Source organism: Tupaia chinensis, unplaced genomic scaffold, assembly GCF_000334495.1.
Source record: "Tupaia chinensis unplaced genomic scaffold, TupChi_1.0 Scaffold000258_1, whole genome shotgun sequence".
In the NCBI taxonomy this organism is placed as follows: domain Eukaryota; kingdom Metazoa; phylum Chordata; class Mammalia; order Scandentia; family Tupaiidae; genus Tupaia; species Tupaia belangeri.
Window position 1 is genome coordinate 520665 of NW_006159738.1, and position 16225 is coordinate 536889.

General features: G+C 45.8%; 1 protein-coding gene across 1 annotated transcript; it reads right to left on the reverse strand.

The window, feature by feature from the left end:
• Positions 1-273: 273 nt before the first annotated feature.
• Positions 274-14311, reverse strand: GTF2H3 (general transcription factor IIH subunit 3). Its single transcript, XM_006149230.3, has 12 exons — positions 14232-14311; positions 12182-12288; positions 8968-9134; positions 6935-6997; positions 5528-5557; positions 5046-5074; positions 2801-2875; positions 2009-2062; positions 1111-1179; positions 622-757; positions 486-522; positions 274-400 (listed from the first exon to the last, which is right to left on the reverse strand). Exons 2-12 carry the CDS (start codon positions 12256-12258, stop codon positions 331-333), a joined length of 807 nt encoding a protein of 268 aa, XP_006149292.1. The 5' UTR covers positions 12259-12288; positions 14232-14311; the 3' UTR covers positions 274-330.
• Positions 14312-16225: the final 1914 nt, after the last annotated feature.

Sequence of the window (16225 nt, forward strand, 5' to 3'; positions counted from 1 at the left end):
TCAAAGCTCAAGATCAGTCATGATGCGCTGGCTTTCCACAAATCATCCTCACATTCAAAAAAAAAAAATCAACCTCACAAAATGTGTGCTTTCTCCCCCCTCTCTGGACAAAGACCAGTCAGAAAAGACTTGAGAATATATTGCATGGGATGACACCCTCAAAACACATCAGCCTCCCAGAAGTACCCCTCGAATGATGTTTTGGTAATATTTTCTGTAAGAAATTCATGATATTAAGAGCTATCCCATTTTTTTCAGAACCTTCCCCACAAATATTCTGCCATATAATTTCTATTAATAGCTCTACAAGACAGGGATAACGTTTTATAATCATGCAGACACTTTCTGTTTCTTTTTCTTGGCCTTCAACACGGGAGGCAGGGAAATCTTAAAGGCTGTCCTGAAATGACACGGAGAAGAAGACACTCGTTACTGCTCAAAGCCTCTGCGGTCTGAGCCACGCACACAGCCTTCAAAATACTTACTCGCATGTGGTGCAGATAGGGCTGAAATTACAGAATACTGTAAATTTAAAAAGAAAGAAAAGGATCATTTAAAAACCACACGGTTGGGGTGTTTTTCTGTCCCCCCAACTTAGAAAAACCAGGTACATGAACTTACTCGACAAACACACAGAACACACATAGCCGATTTCGATGAGGTTTCGATGGCAGAAACACGCAGCCCTGTAGTCAACATGGATCGGGGGTGGGAGGGTCAGCTGAGACCTCTGGTCTTGATCGGGGAGAAAAACCCACTGGAAAAAAAAAAAGTAAAAATAAGGCAAGGAACTCGTGGGAAAAGTAACAAGAAGTCAGGCCACAGTATCAGTTAACAGTAGGGAGAATACCTATAGGACTGTCCCTCAAAGTCTCTAAAGAAATGTGTTTTTGTTCATTCAACAATTAAGCACCTACACATACCGGCACTATATGGCGGCCATACAACATTCTCATCCAGCCAGAGTTCAAAGGCCACCTGAAGCCTCCTTCTCGACTTGGAGACTTCAGGTCGCCCATCTGCTCCTTGTCCCAGCTACGAGCCCCAGCTGTCTGGCTCCACTCATTCCCAAGGGAACCCAGGTGGCCCCTGCTCGGGCTGTCTCCTTACCAAGAGGTACTGCAGAAGGGAGGGCATCTGAGGCACCTTCAAATACAGACCTCCTGTGATGTCACAGGCCTGCAAGACACAAAAGGCCTCTGCTAGACCTGCACTTCCTTGGTGTTTTCAAGGAATGACATTCTCACCAAGAATTCCTCAGGTCTGCAAAGGAGAGGAGGAGGAAAAGGAATGGCTGCCCAGAGTTTGGAGCAAACACTTCCAGCTCCCCCCCAAGATGATCGCGTTTATATCTGGAAAGCTTCATTCTAATGCTGTGCTAAGAACCAACCCTGGTGAGCAGGGGAAGCGCGGAGACAAGCCAGTGAGCAGGCTCCTGCAATCACCCACCTAAGCGGTGACTATGAAGGAGACATGAGGGATTCAGGATTTTTTTTTAAGGTTTTTTTGCCCTATGGCACATATGCTCACCAGATAGAGAGGGAAAGTGGGGGTGACCACGCCACAACCCTTCTCCTCCTCCATTCTCCTCCCAGGATTTGGGCATGCTCACTCATGCACCCAACACGTTTTTTTTTTTTTTTTTGGGAGGTTTTTGCTATAGGGCGCATGCACTCGCCAGACAGACAGAGAGAGAGAGAGACAGAGAGACAGAAAGCGAGAAATCACCCCCCAGGGGGGATGGTCACGCCGCAATCCCTTCTCCTCCATTCTCCTCCCGGGATCTTGGGCACGCACGCACACGCGCCCGGCGTGAGTTCTAAGCCACCAGGTCCGGGACGAGACCCGCGGTCAACTACGTGGGAGTCCAGCGACATAGCCATTACGCTAACTGCTGGTTCCCCACCCAACACGTTTTTCAAAGTCACCTGATTCAGAATTCAAACAGTGGAGTTGGTCTTAACCACCACGCCACCTGCTGGTCCCCAAGAAGTTTTTTCAAACATACCTGTTGGAGGAGTCCTGAGTCAGAATCTAAAACACAGGCATCAATCAAAATATTCTGAAAGAAAGATTTGAAAAAACATGAACATCAGAGAACAATCCAGTAATGACTACCTGATACCGAGAGCCCCCACGTGCCACTACAGTTTGGGAACGGCTGGCTTGGTGTGCACACCCCACGTGCGCTCTGCAGCGCAAGCACCCAGAACGTGGCCAGGCTGTGGTCGCAGACCCCGTGGGTGGCCGTGTCACCCCATCTGCCCGGCTCCAAGCCCACACTTCACTACCTCGCCTCGCCACTCTGCAATGGAGAACGCTACGCCAGGCTACGGTGGCGTTTTATGTTTAAACTGAAGTTCTGAGAACATTTTCTTTTCATACACATAGAAAAGAAGATATAGCAGTTATAATTCTCTGAACATTTCAATTATTTGCCAAGTAAATAAATTGAATCTTCACACTTCACTAAAGAAACATCGAAATCGAGGCCAAGTTATGCAGCAAACCATCAAACCAGGGATTTTCACTGGGATCCAAGGAAGGGCTAAATCCAGATGCCCTGAAACTGAAATTACATGCACAACTGCGTCTCAGAGCTCGCTGTTCTGGAACCCATGGGATTCTCCAGGGCCCGGGACCCACACTAGAGAAATGGCTAGTACAAAACAGGGCCCCTGTATCCCTAATCCTTTACTACGGCTGTTCAGTCAGACGACCTCTCTGAGTAGCTACTCAGAAACGAAGCAAACTGCTTCATCGTGAAGCAGACACTCCTTAGAAGGAAGGCTTCAGTCACCTGTTTCTGCGCCGCGAAGATGACATTCATGAAGTTCATGTACTGTAGCGCGCTGTCTTCCGCAGCCTTGATCACCTGAAAACCATAGCTGTGTTAGTACCTCCAGGCGCGCCCAGGGCTCCAGTCGTGTTTACCTCCCAGGCGCAGCCAGGACACTCCAGTGTCACCCAGCACTGGGCCAACCACAGCCAGTATCTTCTCCCAGCCTGTCTTCCTATTTACCATTATTAAACAACACTGAAAGTATAAAGCAACAGCAAAATTTCCCCCAATCCTACCACCCAGAGATGACCCTTGTTAACAGTTGAACATCCTTCTAGAAGGCATTCAGAGGGGCTCATACAGACACTCCCACCCAAGACACGCACACACACTCTACCTACTGTTCAGCAACCTGCTAGCTCAGTCCACAGTACACGGGGGAATCTCATGTCAGTGAGTCAGAATGGATATCATGCTTCTTGCCAACTTCCTAGATTTCACTATTTAGCCATTTGCTTGTTGGGGCTATTAAAGCAGTTTCCAATTCTCAGTTTCAAACAATGCTCTGAGGATATCATCCTCACCCTTTACCCAATTCCCTCATTATACCCTGAAGATATTCGGTGACCACTAAAGCATACCACGTTTAATTCCGATGGATAACCAAGCTGCCCCCCTCAAATTTCACCAATTTATCCTCTCATCAGAGAGGCATAGACTAACCCATCCCCAAAGCTTCCATCACCTCTGGCAATGCCAGCTTTTTCACCTGTGCTGGGCAACAGCAAACAGTGAAAACCCCATGACGACATTCCTTGCTTATACTCCCAAGTGCTAACACTGGTGCTCTGCGGTTCTTGTCTGCAGACAGCTCACATTTGCTACCTGTTTTTCTACAGTGAACTTCCCTTTTAAAAATTAATTTACAAGAACTCCTTTTTATTTTAGAAATATGAATTCTCTACCAAGCAGTTCTACTGAAAATACCTTCCCTAATACTTTTTCTGTCATCTTTGTTTTGGGAGCTTTTTGTTTTGTTTTTAGTTGCGAAGCTTTTAAGGTTTCACACTGTGCTTAGCAAGGCTCTCACCTCCTCAAACTTACCAATAGACATTTTCTCCTAGCAGTTTTCACACTGAAAACCTTGATCTTTTCTTTTCTTTTAGGAGAGGTTTTTTGCTATAGGGCACATGCACTTGCCAGAAAAACAGAGAGAGACAGAGAGACAGAAAGCGAGCAATGACCCCCAGGGGGGGATGGTCACGCCACAATCCCTTCTCCTCTAGTCTCCTCTGAGGATCTTAGGCACACACGCACACATGCCCAAAGTGAGTGTAAGCCACCAGGTCCAGGATTAGAACCACGGTCAACTACCTGGGAGTCCAGCAACATAGCCATTATGCCATCTACTGGTCCACACTTGATCTTTCCTAGAACACAGTCAGGAGTGAGGAGAGATAGGGATCTGGCTTTGTACTCTCCACGTGGCCGGCCCACAGGCCAGCACCTTTTACTGAGCAGTCCATTTCCCTCCCACAAACATGAATGCTCCCGTGGGGACCTGGGTCACCTGTGGACTCCGGCCCTTCCACTTCTGCTCGTCCACCTCACTCTGCCTGTGGCTCAGTGTGTTTTAATGGCTGCTGGAGCAGCTTCCTACTTAGCCCTTTCAGAAAGCTCCTAACTATTCTCTTTGACTTATTCTTCTTCCCCATATACCAATGAAATTTGTTTAACCTCCCCGCCCTACCAAAAACAGAACAAAAAAAAAAACCGCCAAAAAAAAAAAAAAAAAAAAAACAGAAAAAAAAAAAAAAAAAAAAAACCTCACTGACGTTCTAAGGTTGCATTAACTTCCCATGTGATTTTGGAAAACTTGACATCCCAAAAAAAATAAGGCTCTCCACTCTTTTGTTTCACTTGGAATTTTAGTTTTTCTTTATAATTAATTTTACACATTGCTTGTATTGTTTTTAAAGATTTTTTTCTATTTATTTATTCATTTATTATTATTATTTTTTAATTTGACCAGAGACACATACATATTGAGAGAGAGGGAAAGAAAGAAAGAAAGCCACCAGGTCCAGGACTTGAACCATGGTTGGCTATGTGGGAGTGCCCAGTGCCTTAACCATCACACCACCTGCTGGTCCCTACACATTACTTGTTCAGTTAGCGCTAGATACTTACCAATGGGTATTATATCTGGTATGTTTTCTAATTGTCTACAGTTATATATAAACATTAATTTTTAAAATCTTACCAAGATCCTTGATTTCATTTCCTGATTATCTAGGAAGAGATAAAAACAGATCATAATTCAACTAAATCTTATTAAACACATATGGTTTTCTAACTGCTTTCTTTCTTTCTTTTTACGGCAGGGTGTCACTGTCCTGACTTCCTGCTGTGGCCTCCCAGCTGGGACTACAGGCTTGCAATACCGTGCCAGCCTCTCATCGATTTCTTAAACAGTCCACCAAGCAAATAGCAGTAAAATAAGGAAGATCATAGTTCTCACAGAAAAATGTAAACTGCACAGTTCGAGTCCCAGGCCCATGGCTTGAAGAACTCCCTGGGCATGCCCAAAATCTCAAAAAGACAGAGAGAGAGAGGAGGAAAGATTGCATGGCTATCCCCATGAGGGGTGCTGTCTCACTTTCTCTTTCTGTCTGGCAAGTGCACCCTCCCTCCAGCAAAAATATTTTTTTTAAAATAAGAAAAAAGAAAAACATAGGCTCCTACCTTTAACTTCCTTGTTCATCCTATGAATGTCTTAATTTCTTAGCGTTAAGTAATATAAACCACTATTCTATTTCATAAACATCTACAGTAAACAGAAAAGTCATCACAAATTTTAGCTAAGTAGGGCCAGCTCTGTGGCACAGAAATAACATCCTACTCAAGAGAAACTGGGTCCTGCCCAGCAACCATGGCTCAAACCCCCAGCCGGGTCAGTCAGAAACATGCCAGGCATGTGTGCAAGTGCCCGAGCCCTGAGGGATGGAGGGCTGGAGGAAGGGGGACTGTGATGTGACCAGTCTCTCCAACAAGCGCACACTACCTAGAGCAGAAATCTCTTTAAAAAATAAAAAAATCACTCTGGACCAGCAGTTAGCATAATGGCTATGTCGCTGGACTCCCATGTAGTCGACCATGGTTCAAGTCCCAGACCCAGTGGCTTAAACTCATGCTGGGCGAGTGTGCGTGTGTGCCCAAGATCTCACGCTGCGCTTGCAAAACCTCAGAGTCATGAAATGCTCTGAAGTCAACCACAATTCCCAGCTGAAGGAAGGTGAAAATCAAGAAGCCCCAGTTCACTGAAATGAGACACAGGAAGCACCTCAGAGAAGCACTCACTATAGGACAGACATAGTGGACAAACCAGAGTGTTCTCTTGTTCTTTCCATTTCAAGGTTTTACAGCTTATCTTAAAAGCATTTCGAATTCGGGGGACCAGCAGTTAGCGTAATGACTATGTCGCTGGACTCCCACGTAGTAGACCGTGGTTCGCGTCCCGGACCCAGTGACTTAAAACTCATGCCAGGCACGTGTGCATGCGTGCCCAAGATCTCGAGAGGAGAATGGAGGAGAAGAGATTGCAGTGTGGCCATCCCCCCTGGGGAGTGATTTCTCGCTTTCTGTCTCTCTCTGTCTGGTGAGCGCACGCATCCTATAGCGAAAAAATCTCTCGAAATAAAGCATTTCGAATTCAAGATAAACAATCATTTTATTGCCCACTACTTTAGAATATTCATGCCTCCCAGGCCAGCTAGTGGCATGGTGGTTAAGGCAGTTGGCTCCCACGCACCCTGTCCTGAACCTGGAAGCTTAAAAAACGCGCTGGACACATGTGTGTGCATGTCCCAAATCCCAACAGGATGGAGAAATAGAGAATGGACGGTGGTGTGACCATTCCCCATGGGGGTGCTTTTTTAACTTTCCTTCTTCTTCTTTTTTTTTTTTCTTTTTCTGACTCTCCCTAAAAGAGCATATACCCTCTGCAAAAAAAAAAAAAAAAAAAAAAAGAACACTCACACACACACACCCCCAAACACCCCCAATTAGTACCAACAGCCAAGATTGTAAAAGACATCACAAGATACAGTTATTATAGAAGGCTCTTCTGAATAGTTCAAACACCAAGGATACAACACAGGGCTTTGGCGAGAGATCCAGCCAGCAGAGTTTCTGTATGTTGACCCTTAATATCACCTGCAAATAAAAAAAAAAATTAAAAGGAAATTTCTAAGTACTTTCTTGAACTACAATCATTTCCAAACCAAAATCATTTCAAAGTATATGAATGAAATCAAACAATTTTCAAACTGGGTTCGAAAACATGGATGGCGAGTTGTTCTCAGTAATGATCAAATAAGCAACTTTTAACCTTTCTCAATTAAAAATATTGTGGTGTTGTTCAGGGGCTGGAGTTAAGGAAGAACAGGATTTAGAGCTCCGAGGGTACAGACTTTCATTCTGGGATGATGAAAACATTCTGGAGGTGGATAGCGGTGAGTACTGCACAGCAACATAACACTACTGACTGTACACTGGAACATAGTTAAAATGGCAAATCTGTTATGTAAGCTTTATATTAAAAATGCCAAAGGGCAGGCCAGCAGGTGGCCTGGTGGTTCAGGCACTAGACTTCCCAAATGGACAACTGCAGGTGTGAGTCCTGGACTTGGGGCTTGCTTTCTTACTTTCCCTGTCTTTCTCTCCCTCTCCATGTTGCACACATGTGCCCTATAGCAAATTAAAATAATAATAAATAAAATTAAGTAAATAATTCTTTTAAAAAAAATTGCCAAAGGTGTCAGCAAGTTGCATAGTGGTTAAGGCACTGAACTCCCACATGGGTGGCCACAGTTCAAGTCCTGGACCTAGCGGTTTGCTCACTCACTTTCCCTCTCTCTGGTCAAATTAAAAAATAAACAAATTTTCCTTAAATGCCAAAATTGGGGCCAGATGGTGGCACAGTGGTAAAAAGCAACATTCTACAAGGCAACCGCACATGGGAAGATCCTGGTTCAAGTCCAGAGCCCGCCATAAGTACACGAGGCCCGGCTATGGCCAGGGATGTACCGTGGCCTCAAGGCCCTGCTGGGAGTGCTATCTCCCCCTCTCTTACACATGGTAAATACGTAAACTCTATTTTTTTTAAGAGAGATTTTTGCTATAGGGCATGTGCGCTTGCCGGAGAAACAGAGACAGAAAACAAGAAATCACCCCAGGGGGATAGCCACACTGTAATCCCTTTCCCTCCATTCTCCTCTTGGAATTTTGGGCACACATGCACACGCACCCGGCCTGAGTTTTAAGCTGCTGGGTCTAGGATTCAAACAGCAGTTGACTACATGGGAATTCAGTGACATAACCATTACGCTATCTGCTTGTCCCTATATATGAACTTTAAAAAAAACTAAAAACTGGCCGAGCTATGTTGATGCAGGAGTATGGTGCCCCTGGAGCCATGGGGAGGCCCAGCGTTGGACCCAGGTCCATGTAAACATGCTGAGTGTGGCGTGCATGCTCATGATTCTGGCTGGCGATGAGGGGCTGGGGTGGGAGCCGGAACTGGCAATGCCCTGTCAAGGGACCTGTCTCTGCCTCTCTCAAATGAAAAAATTAAACTTGTTTTTAAAATTTTCTACAGACTGGCAAGTAGATAAATTTTGTTATTTATATTTGCCGCAATAAGAAAAATGTTTTCAGGGCCAGCAAGTGGTGTAGTCATTAAGGCTTTGGATTCCCACATGGCCAACCATGGTTCGAGTCCCAGACCTGGTGACTTGCTTTCTTACTTTTCCTCCTTCCCTTTTTGGTGAGCACATGTGCCCTAATAACAATCAATAAAATTAAATAAATAATTCTTTTTTAAAAAATCAAAGGTTTTCTGGGCCAGTCCCATGGCCTGCTGGTAAAGGGAGCCACATAGCCGACCATGGTTCTAATCCCCCAGCCCCAGATGTTTGAAAAACATACGAAGCGAAGGCACACACCTTCTGGCAAATTAACAAAAAAGAAACAAGGGCCAGTAGGTAGCGTGGCAGTTAAGGCGCGGGTCTCCCAACTGACCCAACTACACACACACATACACACACACATGGTTTTTAAGCCTCTCTCTCTGGCAAGTGCACACATCCTATAGCAAGTAAAAAAGAAAAACTAAAAGCTGTTACTCTTGGTCATCAGATCCTTAATCTCTTCGGCGATGATGTCGTTCGCGGCGGTCAGCAGCTCGTATTTCCCATCTTTACTCCCTGAGGGATTAAATTCGGAAGCGGGGTTTCCAGGGTCTCCGAAGAAGTCTCCAAGCCTGCCATTCTTTCCAGGATACAAGAACCGACTGAAACAGGAGGAGATGGCCTGGTTACTCGGCTGCTCACCGCACCTGCTCTCTCCTGACCAGGAAGCTCAGCAGGAGGCAGTGCACTGCCACGGTGCAAGCGACCCAGCCAGCGTGGCCATCCACGGCTTCAGATCCCGAGGAGACCTAAAACATGCCAGGTGTGCACACCCAAGATTCTGACTAGCTAGAGGCTGGGGAGAGGGGACCATGGCGTGAGAAGACCCTGTTGGGAATATCCCCCTCCCCATCACATACACACACACATACTCTCTCACGTAAAAGAATATTAAACCTAAAAAAAAGAGAGAAGAAAGATTCTGGGCCGCAGGAGGCCCTCATATGGCTGACTACACAGTTCAAGTCCCAGACCCAGCAGTTTGAAATCACGCTGAGCACATATGCGCACATGCTCAAAATCCCAAGAGGAGAATGGAGGAAAGATTAGGGAGTGGCCATCCTCCGAGAGGTGCTTTCTCACTTTATCTCCCTCTCTTTCTCAAGCACACACACCCTATAACAAACTGAAAAAATAAAAGATTAGTAAGCTTCAGTTTAAAAACCGTACAGGAATACAGGAATGGGGCCAGCAGGTGGCATGGTGGTTAAGGCATTGGACTCCCACATGGCCAACCGCAGTTCGAGTGCTGAACCTAGTAGCTTGAAACTCACACCCAAGAGGAAAATGAAGGGATTATAGCATGGCTGTCTCCCCGAGGGGTGGTTTCTCACTTTCATTCTGGCAAGTGTACTCACTGTATAGCAAAAAAATCTTTAAAAAAAAAAAGGGGGGGGGGCATGGTGGTTCAAATGGCTGGATCCCACACAATCAACTGTGTAGTCTGAGTCCTGGCCCAAGGGCGTGGAAAACATGCAGAGTGCCGTGTCCATGCATATCCAAAATCCCAAAAGGAGAAATGGAGATGGGATTGCAGCGTGACCACCCTCTACGGGGGTGCTTTCTTCCCTCCTCTCTCTTTCTCTTTCTCCTCTCCTCTCTGTCTTTCTCCCTCTGGCAAGAAATAAAAATAGTATAAAATAGGCAGATTAGTATATACTAGTAAAGCATTCACCAAAGAATGCTTTAATGTTTCAGTGTTTTTGGAAAAAACGAGAAAGGGCAAATACAGGGGTGCTGGGCTACAGTCTCCTGAGGTGCTTTACGGTCACCCCAAGCTTTGCTTTCCAGATGAAGTCAGAAGACTCGTACCAAATTCGAACTTTCTACTCGTTTCATATTTAAGTTACATATTATCTACGTCAATAGTCAAAACGAGACCCAAAGGTCCCTGGAAAGAGTCTCCTACTGCTTCAAGACTCTTTTTTTTTCTTGCTAGAGAGCATGTGCACCCACCAGATGAGAGGGAGGGGAGAAAGCACTTTGGGATTTGGAGCGCGTGCACGCACACACGCACACACACACGCACGCGCACACACACACACACCCCTAGCTGGTGTGTCTCTCAAGCTGCCAGCTCCAGGACTCAAACCACACTATTAGCCACGTGGGATCCTGCTGCTGTAACCACCAGGCAACAGAACCAGCCTGTCATGACTCCTAAGGTAATCACATAAGGGACACTCCTTGTTATCAATGAAAACTTTGCCTGTTATAGTTTTTACTAGTTATCTTTTCTTTTTTTTTTTTTAAGAGAGAGATTTTTGCTATAGGACACGTGTGCTCACTGGAGAGACAGAGAGAAAGCAAGAAATCACTCCCCGGGGGGATGGCCATGCTGCAATCCCTTTTCCTCCATTCTCCTCCTGGGATTTTGGGTATGCATGCACATGTGCCTGGCTTGAGTTTCAATCAAGTGCACTTCACTTATAGCAAAAAAAAAAAAAAAAAATCTAAAAAGAAAAAACGTCCAGGTCTGGGACTTAAACCAGGGTCAGCCATGCTTTAACCACACTGCCTCCTGGCCCTTCCTACTGGTTTCTTAACTAAACCAGCATCGACTTTTTCATCTGATTCTGAGAAAAACACAAGGAGGCTGGGAATAGGAGCACACGCAGAGGCCAAGGGAAGCAGCCCTGAGAGCCAAGGAAGCTCGTGTGGCATGTGCTGGTGAACAAGTCACTTCTACTGTGATATGACGCTGACAAAGACACAGGAGAGCCGCATCTTACATGAAGATTGGATTCTAGTCAATGCACAGCGTGACAAAGAAACATGGTCAAAACTCACGGAAATCTTTCCGTACATGTGGCCTGAGCTCACTTCGGCTGCAGACCCATGAGCTACCTGGCAGTGAATCTAAGGCAGTGGGTCTTTACACTCGTGTTAGAGAAGTTGTTTCAGGACCAGTAGTTGGCATAATGGCTATGTCGCTGAACTCCCATGTAGTCACCCTGGTTGAGTCCTGAACCTGGTTGAGTCCTAAACCTGGTGGCTTAAACTCACACCAGGCACATGTGCGTGTATGCCCAAGATCCCAAGGGAAGAATGAAGGAGAAGGGATTGCGGCGTGGCCATCCCCCCTGGGGGGGGGGGGGATTTCTCACTTTCTGTCTCTCTGTCTCTGTCTTTCTGGCGAGCACATGTGCCCTATAGCAAAAACCTCTCCCAAAAAAAAGAGAGAAGTTGTTTCTCCAGCAGAGCACCAGATGGAGAATCTCCCTAGGTATAGGAGCCAGAGTTGTAAGAAAAGCCCTTATTTCCAAACACCAGCTTACACACAGCAGTCACAGCATGAGAGGTATGCAGAACCACTGCCCGTCCTGCCGGCTCTCTGTGCAAACGCCTGAGGACAGATGGGAGGGGAGCACCTGCTCGATTAACAGTTCTCTCTTCTCCCCTATGCATTAAAGGTGCATCTGTGTAAACTAAACGTACCACTGTGCGACTCCACTACAGTAACTAAAGAGGTACTTAATATTCGCACATGTCAAAATGTACGTTGCTGATTCTAGATGCCATGGCTAGTGCTCACTGGAAAGAAAAAAAACTGTATTTTCAACACAGAGTAGGAGAGTGCATGGCAATGGACATAAAAACCTCGCAGGCATTTATCAACGAACAGGAGGAGCCATGGCGGCGGCCGTACCTCTCCTGGATGTGGCTTGCGATCACAGCAAGTTTGTTGGAGCGATTCATGAATAAATGGGAATTCCCCAGCACCATCACGGCATCTATGCATTTGGACAAAGTAAACTGTTGAAAAAACAGGAGATATTAGAAAAACAAGTTAGCTGCCCAAATACCTATGCTAGGGCTTGCAATGAAGAAGACATCATTTAAATTTGAGACAATGATTCACTGCTACATTTTTGCTCAGATGTCCCCATCTCCAAAGCCATAAGCAAAAATCACTTAGGAACTACAGTCTTCTTTTTCCTAAAGAATTAGCCATTTATCAATTCCATTTGTTATCATTACTTTTTAATTTGACCAGAGAGAAAGAGAAAGGGAAAGCAAGAAAGCAAGCCGCCAGGTCCAGGACTCAAACCACAGTCACCCATGTGGGAGTCCAGCACCTTTAACCATCACGCCACCTGCCAGCCCCAGGAACTAGTTTTCTAAGTTTACTGGTATGAGATCATTTCTACATCAGCATAATATCTCACAAATATTTTCTGTACAATGTTTAGTGAATAACAAACATGTCATACCATAGGCTGTGATAAAATCACTGGCAAACTACTGATATGTGGGAGTAGAGAAATAATATACACCGACTATATGGGAGATTGTAAGTCCTCGATTCTTTCATTCACTCACTCTGCCAAGCACCTACTACTTTGCCAAAGGTCCCTTCTCTCACAAAGCTTATTCATACACCCTATAGCACATTTTTTTTTAAAGAAAAGAATCCTGGGGCCGGCAGGTATACGCTGGTTAAGACAGTGGACTTCCACATGGCCGACCACAGTTTGAGTCCCAGGCCTGGTGGCTTGCTTTCTCACTTTCTGTCTCTTTCTCTGTGTGTCTCTCTTTGGTCAAATTAAAATAAATGAATAAGCCTTTTGGCCGGAACCGCCATCTTCCATGACAAACACAAAGGGAAAGAGGAGAGGCACCCAATATATGTTCTCTAGGCCCTTTAGAAAACATGGAGTGGTTCCTTTGGCAACATATGTGAATCTACAAGAAAGGTGATATTGAAGACATTAAGGGAATGGGTACTGTTCAAAAAGGAATGCCCCACATGTTACCATGGCAAAACTGGAAGAGTCTACAGTGTCACCCAGCATGCTGTTGGCATTGTTGTGAACAAACAAGGGCAAGATTCTTGCCAAGAGAATTAATGCGCATATTGAGTGTATTAAGCATTGTAAAAGCAGAGATAGCTTCCTAAAATGTGTGAAGGAAAATGACCAGAAAAAGAAGGAAGCCAAAGAGAAAGGTACCTGGGTTCAACTGAAGTGCCAGCCTGCTCCTCCCAGAGCAGCACACTTTGTGAGAACCAATGGAAAGGAGCCGGAGCTGCTGGAACCTATCCCCTATGAATTCATGGCATGATGGGTGTTAAAATTAAACTAATCTGTGGTCTATAAAAAATTAAAATAATAAATGAATGAATAAATAAAATTAAATAAACTTAAAAAAAAAGAGAGAGAGAGAAAAGAAAAGAATCCTAAAAGATAAACTTACACTTATAATGTTATATTGGGAGAAAAGATAATGTTACACTGGGAAAAGATACCTGCAAATCATGTATTTGAAAAAGGATTTGTATCCAGAATATATAACGCTCTCACAACTCAATAATAAAAAACAAACAGCCCTTTTTTTTTTTCATTGCCAGGTGGCATGTGTGCTCCCAACAGAGAGACAAGAGAGGACAGGAGAAAGCATCTCCCCATGGGGCGTGGTCACACCAGTCACTTCTCTGTTTTTCTATCCTGTTCAGATCTTGGGCATGCACAAATGCCCAGTGTGCTCTTCTAGCCCCTGGGGCCAAGATTCAAACCACACAGTCGGTCATGTGGAATCCAGTTCCCTTAACCACTTCCAGGGCAGGGCCAGCCCTGAAAAATGTTCCATTTAGAATAAGAACAAACGAACTACGGATAGTTGCAGCAACCTGAATGAACAATATAAACATACATTCAGTTAAATTGGGATTCTCCAAAGGCCTCCCCAGGCAGTCTTACCTGAGATTCCTTTAATGCTTGCTTTCCCCACCAAATTGGGTTGGTATCAACTATGATAACCAGAAGATTCAGCTCATCTTCTGAAAATATTAACAGAAAATAAGAGGAAAAGCATTAACCACGTGAAAATGAACCAAAGCTAATATTCCCAACTTTTACATTAAACCCAGAGCCAACACCACTGCATGGCTTTAAATGTTTATCATCCCACGATCATGAAAATAACAGAAAGCCGAGTTCCAGTAAAGACTTACAGCTCAGTGGGCCCTTAGCAAGTTCTTGCCTGTCATTAAGATTGACAGCATTTTTTCTTGTTAGTGGTATATTAAATAAAGGCACATTTTTGGCTGGCTGGTCAATCCTGTGGTTCAAGACCCAGTGGCTTAAGAAACATGCCAAGCATGTGTGTGTGTGTATGTGTGGGGGGGTATGTGTGTGCTCAAAAACCTGACAGGGTGGAGAAATGGAGATGGGATTATCATGACTATTCCCCATGGGGGGAGTTTTCTCTTTTCCTCACTTTCTTCTTCTGTCTCCATCTCTCTCTGACAAGTGCACACCTCTCTAGCAAAGCCCTGCTCTGCAGCCAGACCTGCCTGATTCTAAGGGCTAGGGCACCGCACTGCCTAATGGTTCTGACCCTGGCAGCACGGACTGACCCTCTCTGATGACACTTAGCACTCACCACTCATTGAACAGTTTGTGTGCTTCTGACTTCCCAGTTCTGCCTACTGGACTGAGAACTGCCTAAACGATTTCCGCTCACCCTAAAACGAAGTGCGTGTAAATCACAGAACAAAGTGCCTTGCACAGAGCACAGGCCCCGCCTCCCCTGCCTACTGCTCTTAAGTCTGTGGCCTCCCTGTCTATCAGGACCCAGCCCAGAATTCTCGGGCCTCTTACAGTTGTGGCACAGATCAAAACCCATGAAGGGAGTACAAACAAATGCTATAACCTCTGAAAGGATCTCCCTTTCTTATCCTTTATGAGAAAGAGAGGGAGGCAAAGAGAGAGAGACCGAAGGACAGGGAGACCTGCATTGCTGTCCTCTGTCCCAGTATCCCAGCTAGCTATGATCACAGGTGAGGGGCACCCTTCCTGTTCAGGTTGGTCTGGGAACCTGACCCAGGCCTCCCATGTGGCCTCCAGCCTCCCAAGTGGTGGTGCTAGGTATGGGCCAGAGCACTGGGACAGAGAGAGCCCTATTTCTATTCTTGCTGTACATTTTCCACCCCATAGCCAAATGATAGTTTTAAATTGCAAATCACGGTGCAACGCTTCCTCGCTTAAAACCCTGCGACAGCTGGGGGGTGATTTCTCACTTTTTGTCTGTGTGTGTGTGTGTCCCTGTCCCGCAAGCCCTCACGCCCCATACCAAAAATCTCTCTAGATAAAAAAAGTAAAATAAGAATTCTACAAAAGCTTCCTGTTACACTTAAAAATAAAGCTCAACCTCCTTACTGTGGCCCACAAGGCCCTGCGCGACCTGCCACCACCTAGTTCTCTATCTCATCCTCTAGCCATCTCCTTCAAGACGTCAGGCTCTGTAACTGGTAGTTCAACGCGGGACTGGAAGTCTCCCCACCTTCCTCTGTTCCCAGGCTCTCCTTTTTCTCTCTTGTCAGAGTAAACTGGTCGCTCGACCTGCCACGGGGTCCTTCCACTTAAAGTGCACTTTCCTGGGACTCCTCACGGTAAACCGAGCCTGCGCCTCCACGTCCCGCTCTTTCCTGGTCTCTCTGCTCGTCGCTCCTACCCACCTCCACCACAGCGTACTGTCATCGCAGCCCCTGCAACTGTGCCATCGTGTCCCTTTACTAGCCTGTCACCTCCACGAGGACCCCTGTTCTGTGGTGTACCCCCGGCGCTGAAAACACCGGGTGCGCACCGGTGGCGACCAGCAGTACGCGCAGAATGGATACACCCGGACGCCTCTACGATCGGGTTCCGCCCTGCCCAAGAGGGAACCTCGGGTCGGCCGGTCCCGACGGGGT

Bases quoted from the DNA above. Each gene is read 5' to 3' on its own strand.
- GTF2H3 (XM_006149230.3), bottom strand. From the start codon at position 12,258: ATGGTGCTGGGGAATTCCCATTTATTCATGAATCGCTCCAACAAACTT. The intron at 1,180-2,008 runs GTATGTTTGAAA...TGTGTCTTGCAG, and splicing joins ACTCAGGACTCCTCCAACAG to GCCTGTGACATCACAGGAGG. The intron at 758-1,110 runs GTAAGGAGACAG...TTTTTTTTCCAG, and splicing joins CCCTTCTGCAGTACCTCTTG to TGGGTTTTTCTCCCCGATCA.